General features: G+C 34.5%; 1 protein-coding gene across 2 annotated transcripts in view; it reads left to right on the plus strand.

The window, feature by feature from the left end:
- Nucleotides 1-21,866, plus strand: part of LOC138702235 (uncharacterized) — a 38,071-nt gene extending 16,205 nt beyond the window's left edge. For both annotated transcript variants that reach the window (XM_069829823.1, XM_069829825.1), the window contains exons 4-6: nucleotides 2,862-2,941; nucleotides 14,042-14,195; nucleotides 21,225-21,866. In XM_069829823.1, the coding sequence (XP_069685924.1) occupies nucleotides 2,862-2,941; nucleotides 14,042-14,195; nucleotides 21,225-21,415 (425 nt within the window). In that variant the 3' untranslated portion in view covers nucleotides 21,416-21,866. The remainder of the gene's footprint in view (nucleotides 1-2,861; nucleotides 2,942-14,041; nucleotides 14,196-21,224) is intronic.
- Nucleotides 21,867-22,302: the final 436 nt, after the last annotated feature.

Raw genomic sequence — 22,302 nt, forward strand, 5'->3', positions numbered from 1 at the left:
TAGCTTTAAATTATGGATCACACTTCGTGACCCCAAGTTTCCTATTTCAAAATGTTTAGTAGAACATCAATTTCCTGTCTTATTTTTTGCACACTTTTACTAAATCATCCTGTATACAAAAAAAAAAAAAAAAAGAAAAAAAAAAAAAAGAAACAGAAAAAAAAGAAAAGAAATAAATCTAGTGCAGTTCGTTTTGCTCGTTTAAGGATGTAATGACACTGTTAGTATGTACTTTTATGAACAACTGAACAATTAATCAAATATATAGTCGTTATTGGTAGCATCACAATCAATGAAGATAAACATAAAGATCAATGTTTTTCGCGCTTCTTTCATCCTCTCGCCAATGCGGGTACTTTCCATTTGTTTGATAGTATCTGGCACTCAAGTATACCATATAAATAAAATGGACTCACTGGGGCTTAAGTATTCAAGGATATTCTAGACAACGGTTCCCAATCTGTTTTGTCTTTCGTACTCCTTAACTAGCATTTTACTGAAACTGTAATCCTAAAATCCCCCCCCACACCAGTTTTTTTTTTTTACCACACCACTTACATAAGATGTCACAAAACGATTTTGTATATCTAGGTTAGTTTCTTTGATTTTAAAATAATATAACAAACTTGGCAAAAAGCAATAGTCATTTCACAATTTTCTTCAAGTAATAATAAGTTAATAATGAAGACTAATAACTCTGCATATGAAGGGTTGAGAGCCAAAGTGGGCCAAGCGCCATTTATGAAAACGGAGAAAGCAAGGGTTAAAGTTAAGTGAATACCATAGTTTAATGAAGATTGACATATCATTTAGTTTGAATGTGTATCCTTAATATTACTTGCTATTATGTTTCCATTGAATTATGGTAATAACTTCATTTTAACCCTTGTTTTCTACGGTTTTACTAAATGGCGCTTGGTTCGCTATGGTTCTGAACCCTTCATATGTTTTATAATGTTATACTATCAAATACTAGGGATGAGTAAAAATAGCTGGAACAGTTTTTTTGAAAGTGTTTTACAATTATTGAAACAGTTTCGTGAAATAACCTGTTCCAACTATTCCAAAGAGTGTTACACTGCTCCAGTGATCACTTCAACGCCCCACATGGTTCCAAGAGATAAACAGTTCTATTTCTAAACAGTTTCCTCTTTGTTGTCTGCAAAGGCCGCGTGTAGCGCTATCATCAACCTCCAATCGAAAGTAGATATAATATAGATTTTTCACACGGCCTTCGTGCAACATTATGTAGTACCGCGCAATTTATTTGTACGAATCAAATTCCTTAAAGAATCCTATATTAATAATATTATTAGCTGCCCATTGATGGAGAATATGTTTGTGGTGCCCTGACATGGTGTTAATTAATATACCGCAAAAATATTATTGGATAGATACCATCCCATTGTCGAATCCTGGGAAACTAGAATGCGGATGCTTTAGCAAAGAAAGGCAGCACTGCTATTTACAGACCTGTTACTAAATCTACGTATTACTCTGTGAAAAGATTTATTAAATCTACATACTTAGACTTCAACAAACAAAATTTGATAATACAATCTCAAAGGAAAAAATGGAACTCTCGGCATCAAAATCCACAGTTAATTCCCGATTTACCACGGAAATCGTATGTAGCTGCATTTAGATTGGCAACAGGCCATGACTGTTTGGCCAAATACCTGCATAGAATTTGAATATATTAGTCCCCTAACTGCCCATTGTGCAACTCAAACCGAGAAATGGATTCGGAACACCTCAAAATCTGTGCTTCAGTGGTTGACCATGATAATATCTTTGAAAAATATTGGAGTGCAAGAGGTCAAATGACTTTATTGTCAAACGCCTGGCATTAGAAAACAACAACAAATATTATTGGATAATGTCTTATCGTTATTAAACTCTCGTAAGGTTTTATGCAGTAGGTAAGGTAAGGTAATAACTGCCTCCCATTGGAGGTAGCCCAGAAGGACTCAGTATACTCTCCTACTAAAATCGATTAATTTTCAATTGTAGTTATTTATTGTACTCTTTAACAGAAACCTACAAAAAATGACAGACTTTCGTCGTAACACTGAACAGCTGATCTAAGATGATTGAAGGGCTTTGAAACATGTTTCTGAAACAGATGAGAAGTTGAAACAGTTGGAACAGTTAGCACTGACGTTGGAAACACATTCTTATGAAACTGTTTCTTTGAAATTGTTATTTTGGAACAGTTTCGTTCATCAAACAGTTACAGTCTAAACTGTTTCTTAAAAAGAACAGTTTATCCCATCTCTATCAAATATAAATTTTACAAAATTTTGTAGTAACAAAATAAAAAGTTTACAATTACGAAGCACATTTAAAATAACTTAAGATTTATCTTTACTTGTATCATCAGGTATTGCATGGCGCAAAGCAACAAGATGTTAGGCTAATGTCCTCCATTCCCAATTATCTTTGGCGTAACCGCTGTTGTAGCACCTTATGTTTTATTCTATTTGTATTGCTATTCTATTCTGTGAAATAAAGGTTAGGATGGAAGTGGAATTAGGGAAATTCCGTAGGAAGTACACCTTTATATACTATCCTTCAATTAAGTTCTTTTATTAGATCATTGTTTCTCAGGAGACCAAACTATAATTTGTCATGTCTATTATTATATAATATGCAAAACACTTCTTGGGAACGGTCCAAACCCACAGCTTGCCAATATACTTCGTCTTAAAACATCCCTGGTAATTTTATCCTTATGAAGACATCCTTGTTGCATAACGTTAGCTCTAATAGAACTTGCTTCCAAGAACTATATTTTACTGCTCTCCTTCACTTCTGTGGGAACTGTATTAATTCCTGGATGTATCTTCGTCATTCAACAGGCCTGCGAGTGAAACTGAATTCAAGTGATGCGATTGCTGGAATCTTGGCATCTGGTTTGCTGACAATTGGAGACGTAAAGGTAAATAGATACAGCAAGTTCTTGTAGTGTGTTGTGATTGACATGACCTGAATCTTTAAGAACTTGAAAGGAGGAAAACTGTTGAAAATGACGTCAGAGGAGGAGTTTCTAGCCTTGAGCGAGACACGGGAGTCCCCCCAACGCGAAATGATCACTGGCTCTCACTCGCTCAGCAACTCTCTTTTTTCCTTCGAGGTCACATCATAGATCAATGCAGTAACACCTTAATATTAAGCGTCAGAGCACACGTCACCATGGTCCACTTCCAAAATTTGGGGCAGAATCGACTACGAGATAATACGAAATTTTTCCTTCGGAAAGTAACAGCCTGTATCGTAAAAGGAGCGCAGCATCAGTGGCTCCCAACCTGTAGTTCACGCACGGAGCCAGAGTATGTTTGAAAACGGTATTTTAACTAACAAGCAAAGATTCTGATGGGGGCAGATAAAAAAGTTAAACTTTTTCTTTCACCATGTTAATAATGTCAAAAGAAGTTCTTATACAAATTTTGGCCACTCGATCGCAATTACGAGGGCCGTAAAAATAAGTTCGCCAGGGGTTGTTAACAGAAAGAAAACACAATTTCATTGGAAAAATTTATTGGAACAGACACAGAAATTGTTTAGCTATTTTTCAACATATTCCCCACCGGAAATGAGACATTTGTCATGTCATGAGATCGACAGAGAGGTGCAGACGGCTGTCAAACGCTGGCTCCGATCCCAAGCGGCTGATTTCTATGACACAAGGATACAACAATTGATCCCATGGTATGACAAATGTCTCAATTTCAGTGGGGGATATGTTGACAAATATCGCAACAATTGATGTATTTGTTTAAGTGAATCTTTTCATGCAATTGTGTTTTTTTTTGTAAACGGCCCCACTTTCTGGACGGTCTCGTAATTGCGGTCGAGTGGCCAAAATTTGTATAAGTACTCCTTTTGACATTATTAACATGGTGGAAGAAAAAATTTTAACTTTTTTTTATCTGCCCCCATCAGAAAGTTTGCTTGTAAGCTTAAATTTATCACGTTATCTGATTTTTATCAGCTTGCCAAAATATTTTTCCTTCATTTCAGACTATTGAGACAGAGTTTAACAGAAATTTGTTTACCTGAGGGACCTCGCTTGGCTTACAAGTCTTGATAATTATCCCATATTTTTAGCTCTTTAAATTCTAATCTTTAGGGCCCAACTTTAACTGTGTAAAGGCTGGTCCACAATAAACCGGGAACGAAAACGAGAACGAAATTATCGTTAAGATAAATGTACTTAAATGTGAGCATTCACAATTAACGAGTCCCGGGAACGGGAACGTGGAGGATGGCCAAGTTGAACTTCAGAGTTAAAACTTGGTTGTCATATATTTTCTAGCAAGGAGGTCGTGACATAGTTTCTTCTTCAGCCATTGCCTGTAACTAACCCAGAAATTTAGTAGAATCACTTTCCACAAATGATACGTGTATATGTGACTAGACTAACACTGAACTGAATTCTTAAACATTCCGTGCCATAAATGTTGAAGTTGGTTAACCTGTATTCATGTTGGCTGACTTGTACTCATGAGAGAACGTCATTGGTCAATTATACACAACATCAGAATGCGTAATATCGACTTTACATATCATTATTTTACATACGTATCGATATGCATAGCCATTTCCGTTCTCAGTTTATTGTGAATCAAAAATCTTCACGTTCACGTCCTCCGCTTCCCGTTCTCGTTCTGTTTTTCATTCCCGGTTTGTCGTGGACCTGTCCTTAGTCGTTCGGGATAAGACTGAAGAAAACGATGAAGAAACTAAACTTGTGGTCTTGTTGATTTATCAATCGGGAATTCATTTTCCACTCTCAGTGACTTTGCAGCAAATATGATGAATTCTCGTCCGATATCTTTCTAAGTAATAATAAAAAAACATCGTAATTGAAATAATATTTATCTTTCTACAATGGGAACACAATTGTATGAAGAATCTCTTCTTAGTGGCAAATATTAGTTTGGCCTTAAAAAAAAGAGTGGCTCTTTTTTTATTTTATTTTTTTTTTGTTTATTTTAGTAGGTTATTTTACGACGCTTTATCAACATCTTTGGTAGAGCGGCTCTTAAATTTTTTTTAGAATTATCTTATGATTCAGCTTTAAAATCCTGTTTTCTATAACGTCCCTTTTGTAATCTCGGTTGCATGCAGCATGCACCACCCATACGTCTCGACGTTCCCCGAACTGTAATAGAACATTTAGGCTCAGTGCCATTTGCTTGAGCGTACTTTAACATACACATTTTTTTCAGTCTAAAATGTATTTTTTGTTTATATATATAATTATTAATATAAGTGTTTATTAATTAACGTTTTCGCCTTTTTTGGAGGATCATCAGATTTATGAAAGCATTATCTATTATTACACAATAATGGTGAGTGTGTGTAAATGCATATCAATAGTATGAACATACTAAGTACATAGCTATATAATGTGGATATTAACACTGTCATATTAAAATATCGAAAACAATAAAGTCCTAAGTTTTATACATCGATTACACAACTTTTAACATTATCACTTTGGAAACGTATTATATGTCTTTCACGTGTTAAATTTTATGTTATCTTGTTAACATGATTCGGCTTGCTATTAGCCATCATTAGAACTGGTTCTTGCTGGTTTTGGCGCCTTGGCCTTGGCGCCTATGCAGGTATAGACAAATTATATACAATATATATATATATATATATATATATATATATATTTCAAAGAGGTTATATATATATATATATATATATATATATATATATAAAAGAGACTATTAGAGTAGCCTATATATTATGAAGTAGCTGTCGTGTAAAATCCGACATGTTTTCATGTTGGTATGATATCGATACTGACGTGTTTTGATGTTGTTGGTGATACCATTTCGAACTTGTTTTCATAATTAGACGCAGTCGTACCTAACTGTAATTTCAGACACTGGTCAGCATTCTTTGAATAATCTTCAGAACGTTGACCGAACAAGAAGGAAGTGTTCATTACAGTGAGAAGGGACACCCAATGCCTTAAGGAAGGGGCAGGCAATTTTGTAGTTTGCTGTCTCGAGTCACGAATTTACACGTCACTGCCTTATGCCTGCATAGAACTAATACTAGTTCGGTCCCATCATATATTGTCGCACCATCGGATCTGTGCCCCTTCATCGCTGTCGTCGTTCTTGGAAAAGTTAACGCCTCTACTCACCCCATTCCACCCGTTTCTCTCCCACTACGTCAAACAGCAGGCCACGAACCTTGCCGAATAGGGATGTTGTCAAACTTCCTTCAAACAGTGTCATGTCTCTTGAATATTGCTTATAATAATGTAAGGTTAATTATTACTTATTCATAATTAATTTAAGTAGGTCTTTCAATCAAAATACATCTTGTATTTCTACATTTTTTAAATCTAAATCCCATGTCTCGAATCACTTTCCGTAGCGTTCCTCTCCCTGCTTGGAAATTTATTGCTTCTCTCGCAACCTTCAACAATTTCTCCAATGTCGGAACTTCTTTCTGCATCGTATAAAATTCTTGTATCTTTCTTCTTAAAATACATCTGTCCATATCATCTACAAGAATTAAAGGTTCCCTTGGTCTGTTCTTCCCTGGTGACTCTAGCTTTTCATCTCCTGCACAGACTCCCTCTCTACAGATTTTCTTTATTAGGCGCTCTGACCTTCCTATATAAATTACATAAACAAGTTGTATTATATTAGTATTAGTTAAGTAAGTAATTTTAAAACGTAATCAATTGAAATACAATAAGCCTCACCTGTGATCGCAGCTGCTCTTTTCGTTGCCTGATTTATAGGAAACAAATATCGACCTGTTTGTTTCTCTTCATCGCAAAATGCTATTACTTGCTTAATAATATTTCTTTCACCACTCCGCGCTACAGTATTCATGTTGAGTTGACAACACTTGACTGCAAGTGCAAATAAACTGTCCCGCAAGAAGGCTCAAAATTGTGAGTAGTGGGGGAGAGAAAGAGAGAGGCATAGAAAAGAGAGAAATAGGAATACAGGGAGAGAAATGAATTGCCGAGGCTGAAAAGGAATTATGGTTCAGTTAGCATATCTTACGGGGGCACAGATCCGATGATCGGACTATACACACCTGAAAGATACAGTACTAATTCGGTCCAGGGTTCAGAAAGGTACAGTATTAATTCGGTCCGAACTATGCAGGTATAGACAAGTTATATATCAAAGGGACTATATTAACAAAGAGACTGAAGACTTAATGACGACAAACTGTTGTGAATCTTTCCATGCAAAGTTAAATGTCTTATTCTACACCGCTGGCCCTAACATATTTCAATTAATAGACGTTCTAAAACGAATTCAAATTGACACTTACATACAAATTAGAAGTCCAGCAACAAAACGAAGACCAGATCAATTAAAGAAAGAAATATATTAGAGACAAAATGGCAGAATTTGTATCTAAATGAATAAACAGACTCCAATATCTAAAAACACTATCCTACAAATTTCTTCCAAAAACAAAGCTCCTAGTATCACTGACGACTCTGACGTTTAAGAAGTTTTGACTAAGTTTTATTGGTACCGTACAATGTACATTATTATCAACATTTTTAACCAAGCTTTAAAGGAGGGCAGGCAATTTTGTAGTTTGCTGTCTCGAGTCACGAATTTACCCGTCCCTGCCTTATGACAGTCCTAAAGCTGCATACAATGGGAAGGAAAATGATTTCCAACCAGTACTGCTCTATTTTCGATCCGGGACTGAAATAGTATTGTTAACTTCTTGGCTCCGGACCGAACTAGTATATATATTTTTGACCATGAGACCGAACTAGTAAACTCCGATCCAATCAGCCCCTGAACAAAAAGTTACGTCTGTTGATTAAAGGAGAAATGAGAAAAAAAGCATTTCTTGCTTTTGTGTGTGATAGGGTTCATTTTCGTTTCTTATAAAATACTATTCCTCTTCTATCTGGAATAATCATAATACAGTATAGTATCACTTTTCTTTCAGTGTTTGTTACTTGTAATTGTTATAATTTTCATGATAAGCACTTGTAAACATGCAACATACACGTAGGCGTATTGTTTGTTGCTAGCAGTCTTCACCTGGAGGAAATGTGGAGATAAAATGTTCGCTGGTAATTACATATTCGCAGACAAATGCATGTTTTTTAATCTAATACAAAACGAGCGTGCAACGCAAACTACTGCTCTCTTCTTGTTGTCTTTCTGAGAAGTATAGGATCATTCAAAAGTCACTGCAAGTACAAAGTTTAAAGCGTTATAAATATTGTAATATTTGAGATAGAAAAGAAACACAAACATCATTTTGTTAGGTAAACAATGGGGTTTTTAGTTCTTACTTTTTGTATTTCCAAAGTTAGTATTTTTTCACTAAAACATTAACGAATTTACTTGTATTACTACAAGAATTTTGAAATTTCAAGCCATGGTTCTATCAATGATTGTTAGGTTACAGCTAGTGCAATGTCATTAAGAAAGCAATAACAGTCTTTCTCAAGGTCTGAGAAAATTTACAACACTCAATTTAAGAGAAGATCCATGTTCCATTTGAACTTATGGGGATTTAATCAGCATGTTTGAGGAAACTGGTTCTGATGCTGATACGAAGAAATCTGGAAGATCAAAATAATGTAATCAATGTTGTCACTGCTGTTGAGGTGTTTCAACAAGTTATGAAATAAATAGAAATTATTATAATTATTATTATTATTATTATTATTATTATTATTATTATTATTATTATTATTATGCAATTAGTGGCGTTAGTCAGGTGTCCAGGCATTTTCAAATGAGTTTAGCTTAGTTTGGAGAATTCTAAGAAAACATTTTGATCTGTATTTACATACCGTAAACTAAAACTAGTGTTCGTATTTAAAGAAAGTGACAAGCAGAAAAGATACGCTTTTACTTGGCTGGATAAAGTTTTCTGAATAGACGAAATGCACTTATTTCTTAGTGGTGAAATTTACACACGTAATTGCAATGTTTTATCTCAAAATGACGCTTAGATTTTAATTCAGCAAGGTCTTCATGATCTGTATAGTACGTCTCCACTTCGTAATTCGTTGTTGGTCAGTAATTCTTCGAGGAAGACAACAATGGGAGAATAGAAACTATCACAGTAAACGGAGAGCTTTGCTACAGTATGCTACAGATTTTCGTTACCACCACTACAAAGAATCACGACCTGGAAAACATTATCTTCATGCAACGCCCAAAATTTACATCCGTGCAAAACAATTAATTACACGAATCTTTGCCGAACAGGAGGTAGTTTTCAATTGTATGGCCTCCACGATCTCCAGACCTCTATCCGGCCGGCTTTTGGTTGTAAATTTATATTAAAGATTAAGTTTTCGTGGCATACCCAACATCCCTACAACAACTTAAATATACTATCTCGCAAGAAATTGAGTGTATGATGTAGCAGAAATAATTTGTGTTTATTGAACAAGAGAACTGAAGACGTATTTCCAATAGTTCGTAAAATTCAAATCTATTGTTTCCCAACACAGTGATTTTTTTCTCCCCTTCTTCAAATATTATAATATTTACAACGCTTTGAAGTTTGGAGTGATTTTAATGACTCAAATTGCACACCTCACTCACATGGTTACAATCCATATCTAGTTAAAACCTCTCTAATTCTCCATTTTCCTGCCTGGAAATTAACCTTCATTCGTTGGCTTTACAGCCAAAGCAGAGGACGTACCATCTTCATTCGTGGCTCTGTCATTTCGTGATCTGAAGTCTATTATTATAAAGAATAAAATATAAATTCCCACAAAGGCATAGTCATACATAATGTCATAAAATGAACCTATATTGCATAACCTTTGTGGCTACCTTTGTGCCATACTATTCAAAGGCAGAAACCGGTTTCATTTCATAGCTGGCAAAGTGCCTTACCGGCTGGAGACTTTCAAGGATCCCACATAATTTTCGCCATATTAATATTAACAACCTATTTCCATGAATAGATTGAACACGTGGTTGCAAATAAAGTGGTTCTCTTTTCCATTCACAAGAAACTATATCATTATCGGTTCGTCATTCCTAGATGCCTCATTCGGAGACATGATATCATGAAGTACAACATAATTTTAAGAGGAATGCAAATTAAAATCAAAAAGTAGAAATTTCATAACCACTCTTTGAAAAATTATGTCCTGGTCGACTTCAGTATATACAGGGTGAACAGTAAGTAATGTCATTAATTTCAGGGGGTTATTCTTTGAGAAATTTCAAACAAATTAGTTTACTACAATTTTTCTTGTTTTTACTTCCTTTCCGAGTTAAAAATTGTTTTGTATGAAACATTTCATAGCGTGTTTTGAGAAAGCCATTGTTTTAATTCCCGATATCTCATTCAATTTAATAGAGCAGTACGAACATACTGTGGTAATAAATTAATGATAGAAAGGATTTTATTGAGTCAAACAAATGTAAAATTCTAAAATTTCTTTTGTGAATGAAAAGTTACATTCGTTCGATCACATTTCTGTACATTTAAGGGGTTAGGTACAGCTTACAGCAGTAAAATTTTTGGAAATATTCAACATTTTTTTCCTCCATTACTGTATCTTGTACAATAATGAAAATTGGTATATGTAAAACACTGTCCTTCTGCTATATGAAAAAATATTTTTACGATTTAAAAAGATTATTTATATATAAATATATTTTTTTTTTGGCAAAATTCAAAATGGTGGCAGTTCACGTGCAATGATGAAGCGTTTCCCTCATAACTCATAAACTTGTTAACTTTTTCATGTTCTCTCTCTTTTATTTTAGTGCTGAAACTCATGTTTACAATATCATGCTCTTTCAACTACATCTCTTAATAAATATTTTTTTTTTATTTTGTGTTAGAAGAAAATACTGATATTTAACTATTTTTTAAATGATTTATTTTATCTCAGACAATCTATCAAAGGTAGAGAAGTGATTTTGTATCATATTGGAGACATAACATACATAAATACACACAAAATATTTCATCACAGGATATTGGATAGTTTTTAGTTATGAGGGAAACGCTTCTTCACTGCATAGTGAACTGCCACCATTTTAAATTAAAAAAATATATATATATATAATTTTTTTAACCGTAAAAATATTTTTTTTTCATATAGTAGAAAGACAGTGTTTTGCACATACTAATTTTCATTATTGTACAAGATACAGTAATGGAGGGAAAAAATGTTGAATATTTCCAAAATTTTACTGCTGTAAGCTGTACATAACCCCTTAAAGGACAAAAACTAAAATTCTTTCAATAGTTTATTATCATAATACATTGTTCTCTTAAACTGACTGAGCATATTGGGAATTAAATCAATGGCTTACCCAAAACACGCTATGAAATGTTTCATATAAAACAGTTTCTATCTCGAAAAGGAAGCAAAATTTTATTAAACTTTTTTTTTTTATTTTTAATACTGTATCTCAAAGAATAACCCCCTGAAATTAATGACATTACTTGGGGTCCATCCTGTATTATGCTGAAAGCTGCTGACGCGTCCTCAGGATGTCAATTTTGTCAATGATGTCACTATTTTGATCTCAGTATACTGTACGCCAATAATAGAAATTTATGTTCAAGACACATTAATTTAAAAAATGTATAAATAAGGAATAATTTAAGAATAAAACTGGATCCGTGATTTTTCTCAAAATTAGGCCGATATGCAAGATTTGCCGAGAAATAGAGATAGTTGGTAGCCCTAGCTCCTGTCCACCGATGAAGTGGGTCCTACATATTATCTCATTATTTTATAGGCTATATTTATCTTCGTGGCAGTGGAATGGAACTAAACTATTAAAAACTAGGGTCATTCATTCATACTGTTCTGCCTAAGGGCAGGTCTTTCACTGCAGATCCAGCATTCTTCAGTATTTTCTATTTTCTTCCTTCCTCTTTCTCTCTTCATATGACCCACATATCTTAATGTCATCTATCATCTGATGATATCTTCTTCTGCCCCGAACTCTTTTCCCGTTTACCTTTCCTTTCAGTGCATTCTTCAGAAGGCAGTTGCTTCTCTACCAGTGATCCAGCTAGTTCCTTTTCCTCTTTCTGATCAGTTTCAGCATCATTCTTTTTCTTCACCCACTCTTTCCAACACAGTTTCGTTTCTTACTCTGTCCATTTCACACGCTCCATGGACAGATAGAGTAAGAAACGAAGCTGTGTTGGAAAGAGGGTAAAAGTTGGCAATACCGTGATATAATAATAATAATATTGATACCACAGTCTTGTATATACAGTCACGAAGCTTGAGTTTATGAGGGTACTAGGAACAATAGACTGTGCAGGTACTATTTCGCATTGTCTGTAATGAGGCGATATTAGCGATCCTAGTGGTTAGCAACTATCTATGGATGCATATTTACTACGTATTGAGCTTCGTGACTGTATATACTAGACTATGTGATATCATGTTCGAGAGCTTATCACTTTGTTAATGAACGATAGAAGGACCAGTTTTGTGCAGCAAATTGTCCACAAACACTCCCTTAATGCGTTGACGCAAAAAAAAAAAAAAAAAAAAAAAAAACAGATATTTCTCTCGCTCAGTAAAATTGTAATACATTCTCAAACAAACTATCACGATATTACCAACCTTTACCTCATATATAATTAACTTAATATAGGAAGAATTATCGAGAAAATAAAAAGCAGACACTGTTTTACAGGCAAGAAAATGTGGTGCGATATTTTACGGTCTTCGCACCGTGTCACAGTCGTACAAGTCCTCCCCTATTTTTTCTAGTGTTTATAAATGATCTTGCCCCCCCTAATAAAAGATGTAGGTCACCCCATATTATTTGCAGATGACAAAAGTATAGTAATTACAGCCAATAATTCCAACACATTCCAATCTTCAACAGAGGAAATTCTCTTCAAAATATGTGACTGGTTCTCAGTCAATAAATTGTTATTAAACTGTAACAAAACTAACATAATTCAATTTAAATCCTGTCCAAATTCAACGTCGCAAATTTCTAGGGCAATGATTAATAATATATTCCTATTAGAAACAATAACAACCAAATTTCTTGGCTTAAAAATCGATAATGTGTTAAATTGGAAAAATCATATTAAAGAAATTACCCCCAAACTAAATTCAGCTTGTTTTGCTATTAGATCTATGCAAAAAATAGTAAATATCAATACCTTAAAAACAATATACTTTGCATACTTCCACTCGGTAATGAGTTTTGGAATAATATTCTGGGGAAATTCCACAGATAGTAACAATATATTTCTATTACAAGAAAGAGTAATTAGAATAATAGTAGGTGCCAAATCTAGGGAATCGTGTAGGACTATTATCAAAAAACTACAGATAATGCCCATGGCTTGTCAGTACATCTTTTCATTAATAATCTTCCTCGTATGTAATCGTGAAAACTTTGTAACTGATTCAACAATTCATAGCATAAATACACATCAAAAAATGACTTTCATACTCCATCGGCAAGTCTATCGTGCTATCAAAAAGGAGTGCGTTATATGGCAGTAAAAATATTTAATAGCCTCCCTATCGATATAAAAATGAAACTCAAAACATAAAATTATTTAGGGCCAAATTAAAGAAGTGCCTAATTTCTCACGCCTTCTATTCTGTAGGTGAATTCATGGCATTCAATAACACTTCATGAAATTGATACTAAAACTTTGTGTTGTACTAGTAGACTATATTGTAAATCTCGTCTGTATGTATTTCATCTAGACTGTGATTATAAATTAAGACTTTATTATAGTATTAAGTTTCTTGACTTGTTCCATATTCTAGCTGTAAAGCAATGTATGAATACCATGGAATGTTAATAAATACAATACAATACAATACAATACAGGCATCCGGATAGCCAAAGATAGGCCTAGGTATTTGATCTATAAACAGAAAAGGCCAGGAATAGAGGAATCTCTCTGTTAAATTTGTTGATCAAAGGTTTCCAACAAAGACTTAAAAATCTCTCATAATGTCAAAGTTATATAATATCAAATTATACTTTCAAATATGTGAATAATTTATAATTATTTTCAGAAAAACCCATACTTCTTCCTTCCTTGGCTGGTATTAACTCTGAAGGGCTTCATATCGTGCGAAGGTCCGGCGCTGCTTGGACTGGGCTACATAATTATCCCCATCGACGGCTTCCCAGCCATCGTCTTCTTTTTTGCCTGCACCTTCTTGTTCGGTATGTCTGTAAATAATTTTGGAGCAACGACCCAACTCAGAATTATGCAATAGTTTTTTGTCATCACCTCAGCAGTTTCATCAGTTAGGATGTCCTTTATCACCTACCGTCGCGAGGGGTGAATTTATGCCATGAGGGTGACTTTGTGCCATTCGCGAAAAACGTATGGAAATATTCTTTAGGACCGTGACAAGGTTTTAAAGTCTACTTCTTTACGTTTAGTAGTCTTTAAAACCTTGTGACGGTTTTAAAGACTACTTCCTCACGTTTTTTTTTTTTTTTATGAAATGCGCGAATGGCACAAAGTCACCCCGCTCGACGGTACTCTGTTTAACATCTACTTCGAGGATTTAATGAAGAGGTGTTTTCAGAATTTGGAGGGGTGACAGTAGATGCGAGAAGAATTGAACCAGTGAGTGGAAAAAGGGAATAACTGCATTTTTTTTTTTTTGCTAAATTGAACTGAGATAGCCATTTTGTTCCTCATTGGATGAGTTAAAAAAGGGAATATTACTAGAATTCCTACCCAGGTAAAAATCTCATGTCTGTTCTGTGTGGAGTGGAAGAAGGAAATAAGTTCTGTAGTAATTCCTTTTCCACTCAAGATTGTGCCAGTGGCTGACTCAGCTGTTCTATTACAGCTAACATTGAAAAAGTTTTATAATAAAATAATAATAAGCTACAGGAAGTAACTAATACATGTAAAGAAAGGGAAAATATTGTTGGGTTAGTATTCGACTGCATGCAGAACTTTCCACTTCCTTTTATTCCTGTACAGGAGATGTTTTATCTTCACAAGCTTTGGATGTACATATTATGTATTCATAATCTTTCTAACAACACGTCTGTTTTCCACACATACCATGAGGGAATTAGGAATAAAGGTCCAGATGAAGTGTGCAGTTTTCATTCCCAGTATGTGTCCACGTATTTGCCAGTTACGGAACTGCATACATTTAATGATGTGTGCGATGGACAGAACCGTAACCATACCCTAACAAGATTGCTCATGGTTTTCACAATAAGAGACCGATTCAAAGACATCCACCAGTAGGAGGAAATTGTTTTCTACCGTGCGATCGGAACTTTGCATGTGTTAAACGTGTTTTAAGAAAACATGATCGCGTTTATACATACTCCCAGTACAATGATATGATAACTTCTGCAAGGAAAAAAGAAATGCCATTTGCAGACCATGAAGTTTGCAACGAAGAAATATTGAACTTTAAAGAATGGTGGCCAAAACTCTTTTAAAAAAAGCACTAACAATCTTAGAGATAAGAAAATGAAGTTTATGATAAGTAAGTACAGACAACTTAAGTATTCATCAGAAAATAAAGGATATGTGACGTGTTAGAATTCATTGAAGATTTGCTGATGATATGGCATTGTTAGCAGAAGAGAAGATGATGCTTGGTACATGCTGCTGGAGCTAAATAACACCTATGAGCAGTATGGGATGAAAATAAATGCAACAAGCCGAAGACCATGCTTACCGGAAGAAAAATAAAGAAGATAAACGTACAAATTCAAAATGAGACAGCGGAACAAGTGGATAGCTTGAAATACTTGTGGTGTACTATAAGCAGTAACATGAGCTTTTGTCAGAAGTCAAAAGACGATAACAATGGCAAAGAAAACTTTTAATAGAAAAAAAGCATCTTCTGCGGACCTCTGGAAAAAGAACTAAGGAAGACACTAGTGAAGTGCTTTGCGTGGAGTATGTCGTCGTTGTTGTTTAGTCAACTGTACGAGTACAGATCTGAACCTCACAAGTGACACCAACAAGGCTCCACTTATGAGACAACTAGGCCAGGAGATAATGGGGTAGGGTGGCCAGTTCATTTCCCCCTCCATTGCATACATCGCCGATTAGCTACATATTACACTAATCAGACTTCAGATGCATACAAAAAATAATTGTTCTTCCTCTGGCATATATAGAGTCGACGGCAATTCGGGAGGTAGTTGTCTGCTAGCGTTTGCGTCGAGAGAGACAGATCAGGGAGCAAGGCAGCGTACAACATTGCCACATCGTACTTCACGCGCACGTGCAATACAAATAGCGCAGGAGAGAATTTAAATTATCAAAAGACAATAATGACCTTAGCCGTTGATTACTGTAAGCATGACACCAAACGAACCCTCTTTCCTTCACTAACAATATTCTTTGCACGGTTCTCAATCCCACACCACATGCTTCTGCAGTCGTTTCTTGCGTGTTGGCAACATTGCAGTCAGCATAAAGATGGCCGGCAGCGTTCTGCTCGTCAACGTTTTTAAAATAATTATACGCCTTAAACATAACTTTCCGCGTCTGCCTGTGCAATACTTGTCTTTTTACAGTCTCTCCTTTCATTTATTTATCTTACACACACACACACACACACACACACACACACTCACACACACATTAAATGTTAGTTTTACTTATTCCATGTACTGAAACACTCACACATGAACAAACGAACTCGGGAAGTACTTGCTACAGACTGATTCCGATTGGTTCTACTGCACAAGCTTGTGACTTCACATACCAGAAATGCTACGGCGCAAGTAGCAGCTGACCGCCTTCCGAAATGCAGTCTAGTCTAGTCAAGTGAGCTGTACTACGCCAGAACCTCAATCAGAGGCAATGTGGCATTGTATGGGACAGAAACATGGACATTACGACGAAGCGAAGAGAAACGACTAGGAGCATTTGAAATGTGGGTTTGGAGAAGAAAGGAGCGTGTAAAATGGACAGACAGAATGAGAAATGGACCTGTGCTAGAAAGAGTGAGTGAAGAGAGGATGTCGCTGAAACCGATCAGGAAGAGAAAAACTAAATTGGCTGGTCACTGTCTAAGAAGAAACTGTCTGCTGAATAATACTCTGGAAGGATGGTGAACGGAAGAATAATTCTCGACAGAAGAAGATATCAGATGATAGACAACATTAAAATAGTATATGGATCATATGGGGAGACTAATACAAAAATAGGAAAGATTGGAGATTGCTGGGTTTGCAGTGAAATACTTGCCCTTGGGCAGAACACTATGAATGAATGAATTTTTGACTTCGGAAGTTCTGTTTTTATATAAGTTTCAGGTAAACAAAATATAATATGAATTTTATAAGACCTAAATAAATTCTGTATCGAAACCATCAGTAGTCTAAAAACATACAAGAGTTACTGTAAGTCACAGCAAGGCGCATAGGCCTATATGTAGCTGAAATGACTATCTTCTGAAACTCGGAGACTTTGTTCACATACTTCAGCCTACATTTCATCTTTCTATTACTACTGGCGGAAGTACGCATCCCGACAATCTTATTCAGGATTCACACTATTATACCACAAATATCCGAAGATAGGGAATAAACATAATGAGGAAGTTTCCAAGGTACCATTTGCATTATTGCACAAATGATGTAACGCTCAAGCTTGTTTTCTTACGTATTTCACCGCAAGGTTCGCGCGTCGTTGGAATCGTTCAAAGACCGCAAGATGCTTCCCGGAAGTACAGCCCCGGACTCGCTTGGAAAGTCCGGCGCTATAGGTAGTCTGTAGGATGAGGAAAACACGGCATCGCTTACCCTCGTTGAGGAAGGACACTGCAAGAGTTCAAGATTGGTGGAGGAAACTAACGTGCATAAGACGCTGTAGCCTACGTACAATGACCTACAAATGTATTGAATGCAACGAACATTTTGTAATAGCTTCTTCTGAGTTACACAAAAACACATTCAAAATATGCAAGAACATGCCAGACTCACGTAACATTCCTCAACTTTATACTGGTGAATGTAAATAAAGCCTGCCAAAGCTGCTGACATTTCGAATGGTTTCATCCAAACATCTTTTCGATCATCTTGGTGCAAATGAAAATCGCAAAGATACTGAAAGTGATATTGAACTTTGGGATTTTGAATTGTGAAACAAGTTCTGAAATCAAACTTTGTTAGTATTAGTATCATTATTACTATTATTACTATTATTATTATTATTATTATTATTATTATTATTATTAACCACTGTTGCAAAAGAGAAGGATGGAAAAGGGCTATTGGAAGAGGAGTTTAACATTAAACATCCAAATTTATTATTATTATTATTATTATTATTATTATTATTATTATTAACCACTGTTGCAAAAGAGAAGGATGGAAAAGAGCTATCGGAAGAGGAGTTTAACATTAAACATCCAAATTTATTATTATTATTATTATTATTATTATTATTAACCACTGTTGCAAAAGAGAAGGATGAAAAAGGGCTATCGGAAGAGGAGTTTAACATTAAACATCCAAATTTATTACTATTATTATTATTATTATTATTATTATTATTATTATTATTATTATTATTAACCACTGTTGCAAAAGAGAAGGATGGAAAAGGGCTATCGGAAGAGGAGTTTGTCATTAAACATCCAAATTTATTATTATTATTATTATTATTATTATTATTATTATTATTAATATTATTATTAACTACTGTTGCAAAAGCGAAGGATGGAAAAGGGCTATTGGAAGAGGAGTTTAACATTAAACATCCAAATTTATTACTATTATTATTATTATTATTATTATTATTATTATTATTATCATCATAATCATTATCATCAAGAAAAAGAAAATTTGAAACTCAATTATACGAGAAAAGATTAAATGAGGAGCATAGTATCAAAGTTAGACAACTCCTTATTTTTCGATTTCGAGATATTGATTGTTTCTCATAGAATTTTGTAGGTCTATGTTGAATGCGATTCTGGAACTGTTTAGGTTAAAAAACGGATAGAACACAGCGAAAATAGCACTTACTTTTTTTTCCTCACTGTTATTTATACTCGCTTTAACATCTTTGGTCATATCGCGAGTTAATCTTTGGTTGAAATCCGAAAGCCTTTGTACTATTGTTGAGACTGGTTCTATTGTTGTGAACTAGATGCGACTGTATATGTATTACTGAATTGTTGTGAATATGATTTCGGTGATGAATGAGGCCGGTGATATTCAGGATGTAGTGGCCCGAATTTCCTGGCATTTGCCTTACGGCTGGGGGAAAAACCCTGAAAAACCTCAACCAGGAAATTCAACCCGACCGGGAATCGAACCCGGACCCTCTGCGTAAGAGACCAGAATTCTGACCCCTACACCAAAGAGGTGATCAGCACTTAATTGTGCGCTTTAGAATCAATATGTAGACAACTCCACTGTGGCTTGGTTTCAAATTAGGATAATTCCTTCAGTAGCCAATAAGAAGCCCACATTCGTACCATTTTTTCCCATCACGCATCGCGAATCCAACATGGCTGATTTTTTATATAATCGGTTTGTGGATGAATAAGACGTACTGTTTTACGTAAATTTCCTTTGTAAAATTATGTAACATCGTTATTTCAATAAGAATATGGAAGTTCATGTCAAAGAAGTTCCTCAAAAGGAAGCGAGGAAGCTTCGTTTGGTTTCAAAAACAAACAACTCCACTTTAAATATGGCTTCATTTGGTTTCAAAAACAGACAACACCATGACTTAGTTTCAGAGATGGACAACTCCACTTTTTAAACTTAAATTGCGACCTGAATATTAATTTCACTCACATTTTGAGACTGAAAAAATGTTTCTATGACCCATGAGAATATTTAAAAAAAAAAATGTACGTATAACGGTGACGTTGGTTTCCAAGGACCTAGTTTTTCGTCTCTCCTGGGGGAAAAAAAGTAGAGTTGTCCAGCTTTGTTACCAATCTCCTCAAATTTAGATTACCTACATCAAAACACAGCAGTTAAAATCAGCGGATGGAGGAAGAACGAATGCCAAAATGTATATTGGAGTGGAAACCTGAAGGAAGAAGATGCAGGGGGAAAACCTAAAATTTCTTGGAGTCAAGGTATTTATAATCCCATGAAGGAAAGACCGCTTCGGATTGGAGACTGGATGGATAGAAGGCTACTAGGAATTGGAAGATGTTATCGACATTAGATAACCGATGTTATTATTATTTTGCTGCAGTTTCGAACTTCAGTTTGAGCTATAGTCTGTGTCCTTATTCATATGCAAAAAGAAAAATAAATGAGCACATAATGAATAGGTGGAACAATCAGTGGCTATGCAGTTCAGTTACGAGAGAAACCTTCTTTCCTAGCGTCGACACACGCTTAAATAGCAACCAAATTATACCAGATTTTACACTAACACAATTTTTATCGGGTCATGGGAAATTTGGGTCTTATCTAGAACGTTTTAAATTACATAAGGACAATGGCTATTTATGTATCTGTGAGGAACAGCAAACTGTAGATCACCATTTGTTTCATTGCCCAGTGTTCGAAAACAAAAGATATATTTTGGTCGGACATTTAAATTTTTATAATGTAATATATGACAAACCACTATTCAATGTGTTCACAAACACGTGCTGTTGTAAATAGTTTTGTAATTTTATATGTAATATATTTAAGAACTTCTAAATAATTCAAATTATTGTAGTAGATATAAGTGTTAATTTTAAGTAGCAAGACTGGGTTACCCACGTCAATGTAATTTTATATGCAATATATTTAAGAACTTGTAAATAATTCAAATTATTGTAGTAGATATAAGTGTTAATTTTAAGTAGCAAGACTGGGTTACCCACGTCAATGTAATTTTATATGCAATATATTTAAGAACTTGTAAATAATTCAAATTATTGTAGTAGATATAAGTGTTAATTTTAAGTAGCAAGACTGGGTTACCCACGTCAATGTAATTTTATATGTAATATATTTAAGAACTTGTAAATAATTCAAATTAATGTAGTAGATATAAGTGTTAATTTTAAGAAGCAAGAATGGGTTACCCGCGTCAAAAGAATTCTCATTATAATAATATAAACTCAGGCTATAACCCAAATGTACTTTCGGGTAAAATAGGGTTCAAGAAATTGTATATTCAAATATTATTATTATTATTATTATTATTATTATTATTATTATTATTATTATTATTTTAGTGACAGAAATATCTATAAATTTTTCACATGCAAATTGTTTTCTTCACAGTTGAGGAGATATGCCTTTGGTCCGAGGTGTTAAACATCTGTCGTTGGTCGTGGGCGCTGTATAAGAAACGTTTAGTGTGGCAGAAGATGAAGAGCGAAGTCGATGAAAGGCAAGAAGGCCTATTGGAAATGCTGAACAGGGTTCAAAATCGTGACTACATTGATAAAAGCAGAGAAATTCCCAGCTCTTAAGGACAAATATTGGAGAACGAATAAAGGCCTACATTTCTTACTAAATCACGGTTTATATAATGTTACATACCTACCTACGTACATATTTATATTGCACTTTCATATTCGATATATGAAAATTTTACAAAGAAATAGGCCTACATAGAAAATATACCACACGAAAAATAATATATTATTTCTTGTATAACTAACAAATTACAGAATTTAAAGTGGTAATATTTCAATTTAAAATAGTCGTAAATTATCTCGCAATTTCTTATGCTGATGCATTTAAACAATACAGTATCTCAATTCTAAGATAATAATTGTGGCAACTTACAATACATAATACGACTTGCAAATTATGTCGCAAAGAAACAATCTTTATATTAATTTCTAGTGACTTTTCTGTAATTTATAATTTTTATGTTGTGTTGTAATAAATAAATTATCACTGGTCAACAAAATTAAACATATTTTTTGTTAAAAGATAAAGAATGGATGATTCTTATAGCATTTTTCGTGCTGATTTCAGATCTGTTTTAAAAATGTTTCTATCACCCAGGGTTTTTGAGTAATTAATATGAAATGTACTTCAGACTTTTCTAGTATTGATGTCTTGTAACATTTTATCTAAAATCATATTTATTTACTTAAAATGTGTATGAAATAGATTTTAGGCTATACTTCGCTTGAGAAACATCTCTTTTGAGTGTCCAGCAGTAGTCTGACAGAATATTTGGGCTCCATTTTTCCTGGTAGCTCCTTTCCATTTCAGAAAGACCCTGATGAAAACGCTCCCCATGTTCATCGCTCACTACACCCCATCATGTTTTAGTTCTGAATCAGCTCGCTGACAAGTTCTCTGTAATCTTCTGATCTCTGGTTTCCAGAAAGTAACAGTCTGT

Source organism: Periplaneta americana, chromosome 6 (genome assembly GCF_040183065.1).
Source record: "Periplaneta americana isolate PAMFEO1 chromosome 6, P.americana_PAMFEO1_priV1, whole genome shotgun sequence".
NCBI lineage: Eukaryota > Metazoa > Arthropoda > Insecta > Blattodea > Blattidae > Periplaneta > Periplaneta americana.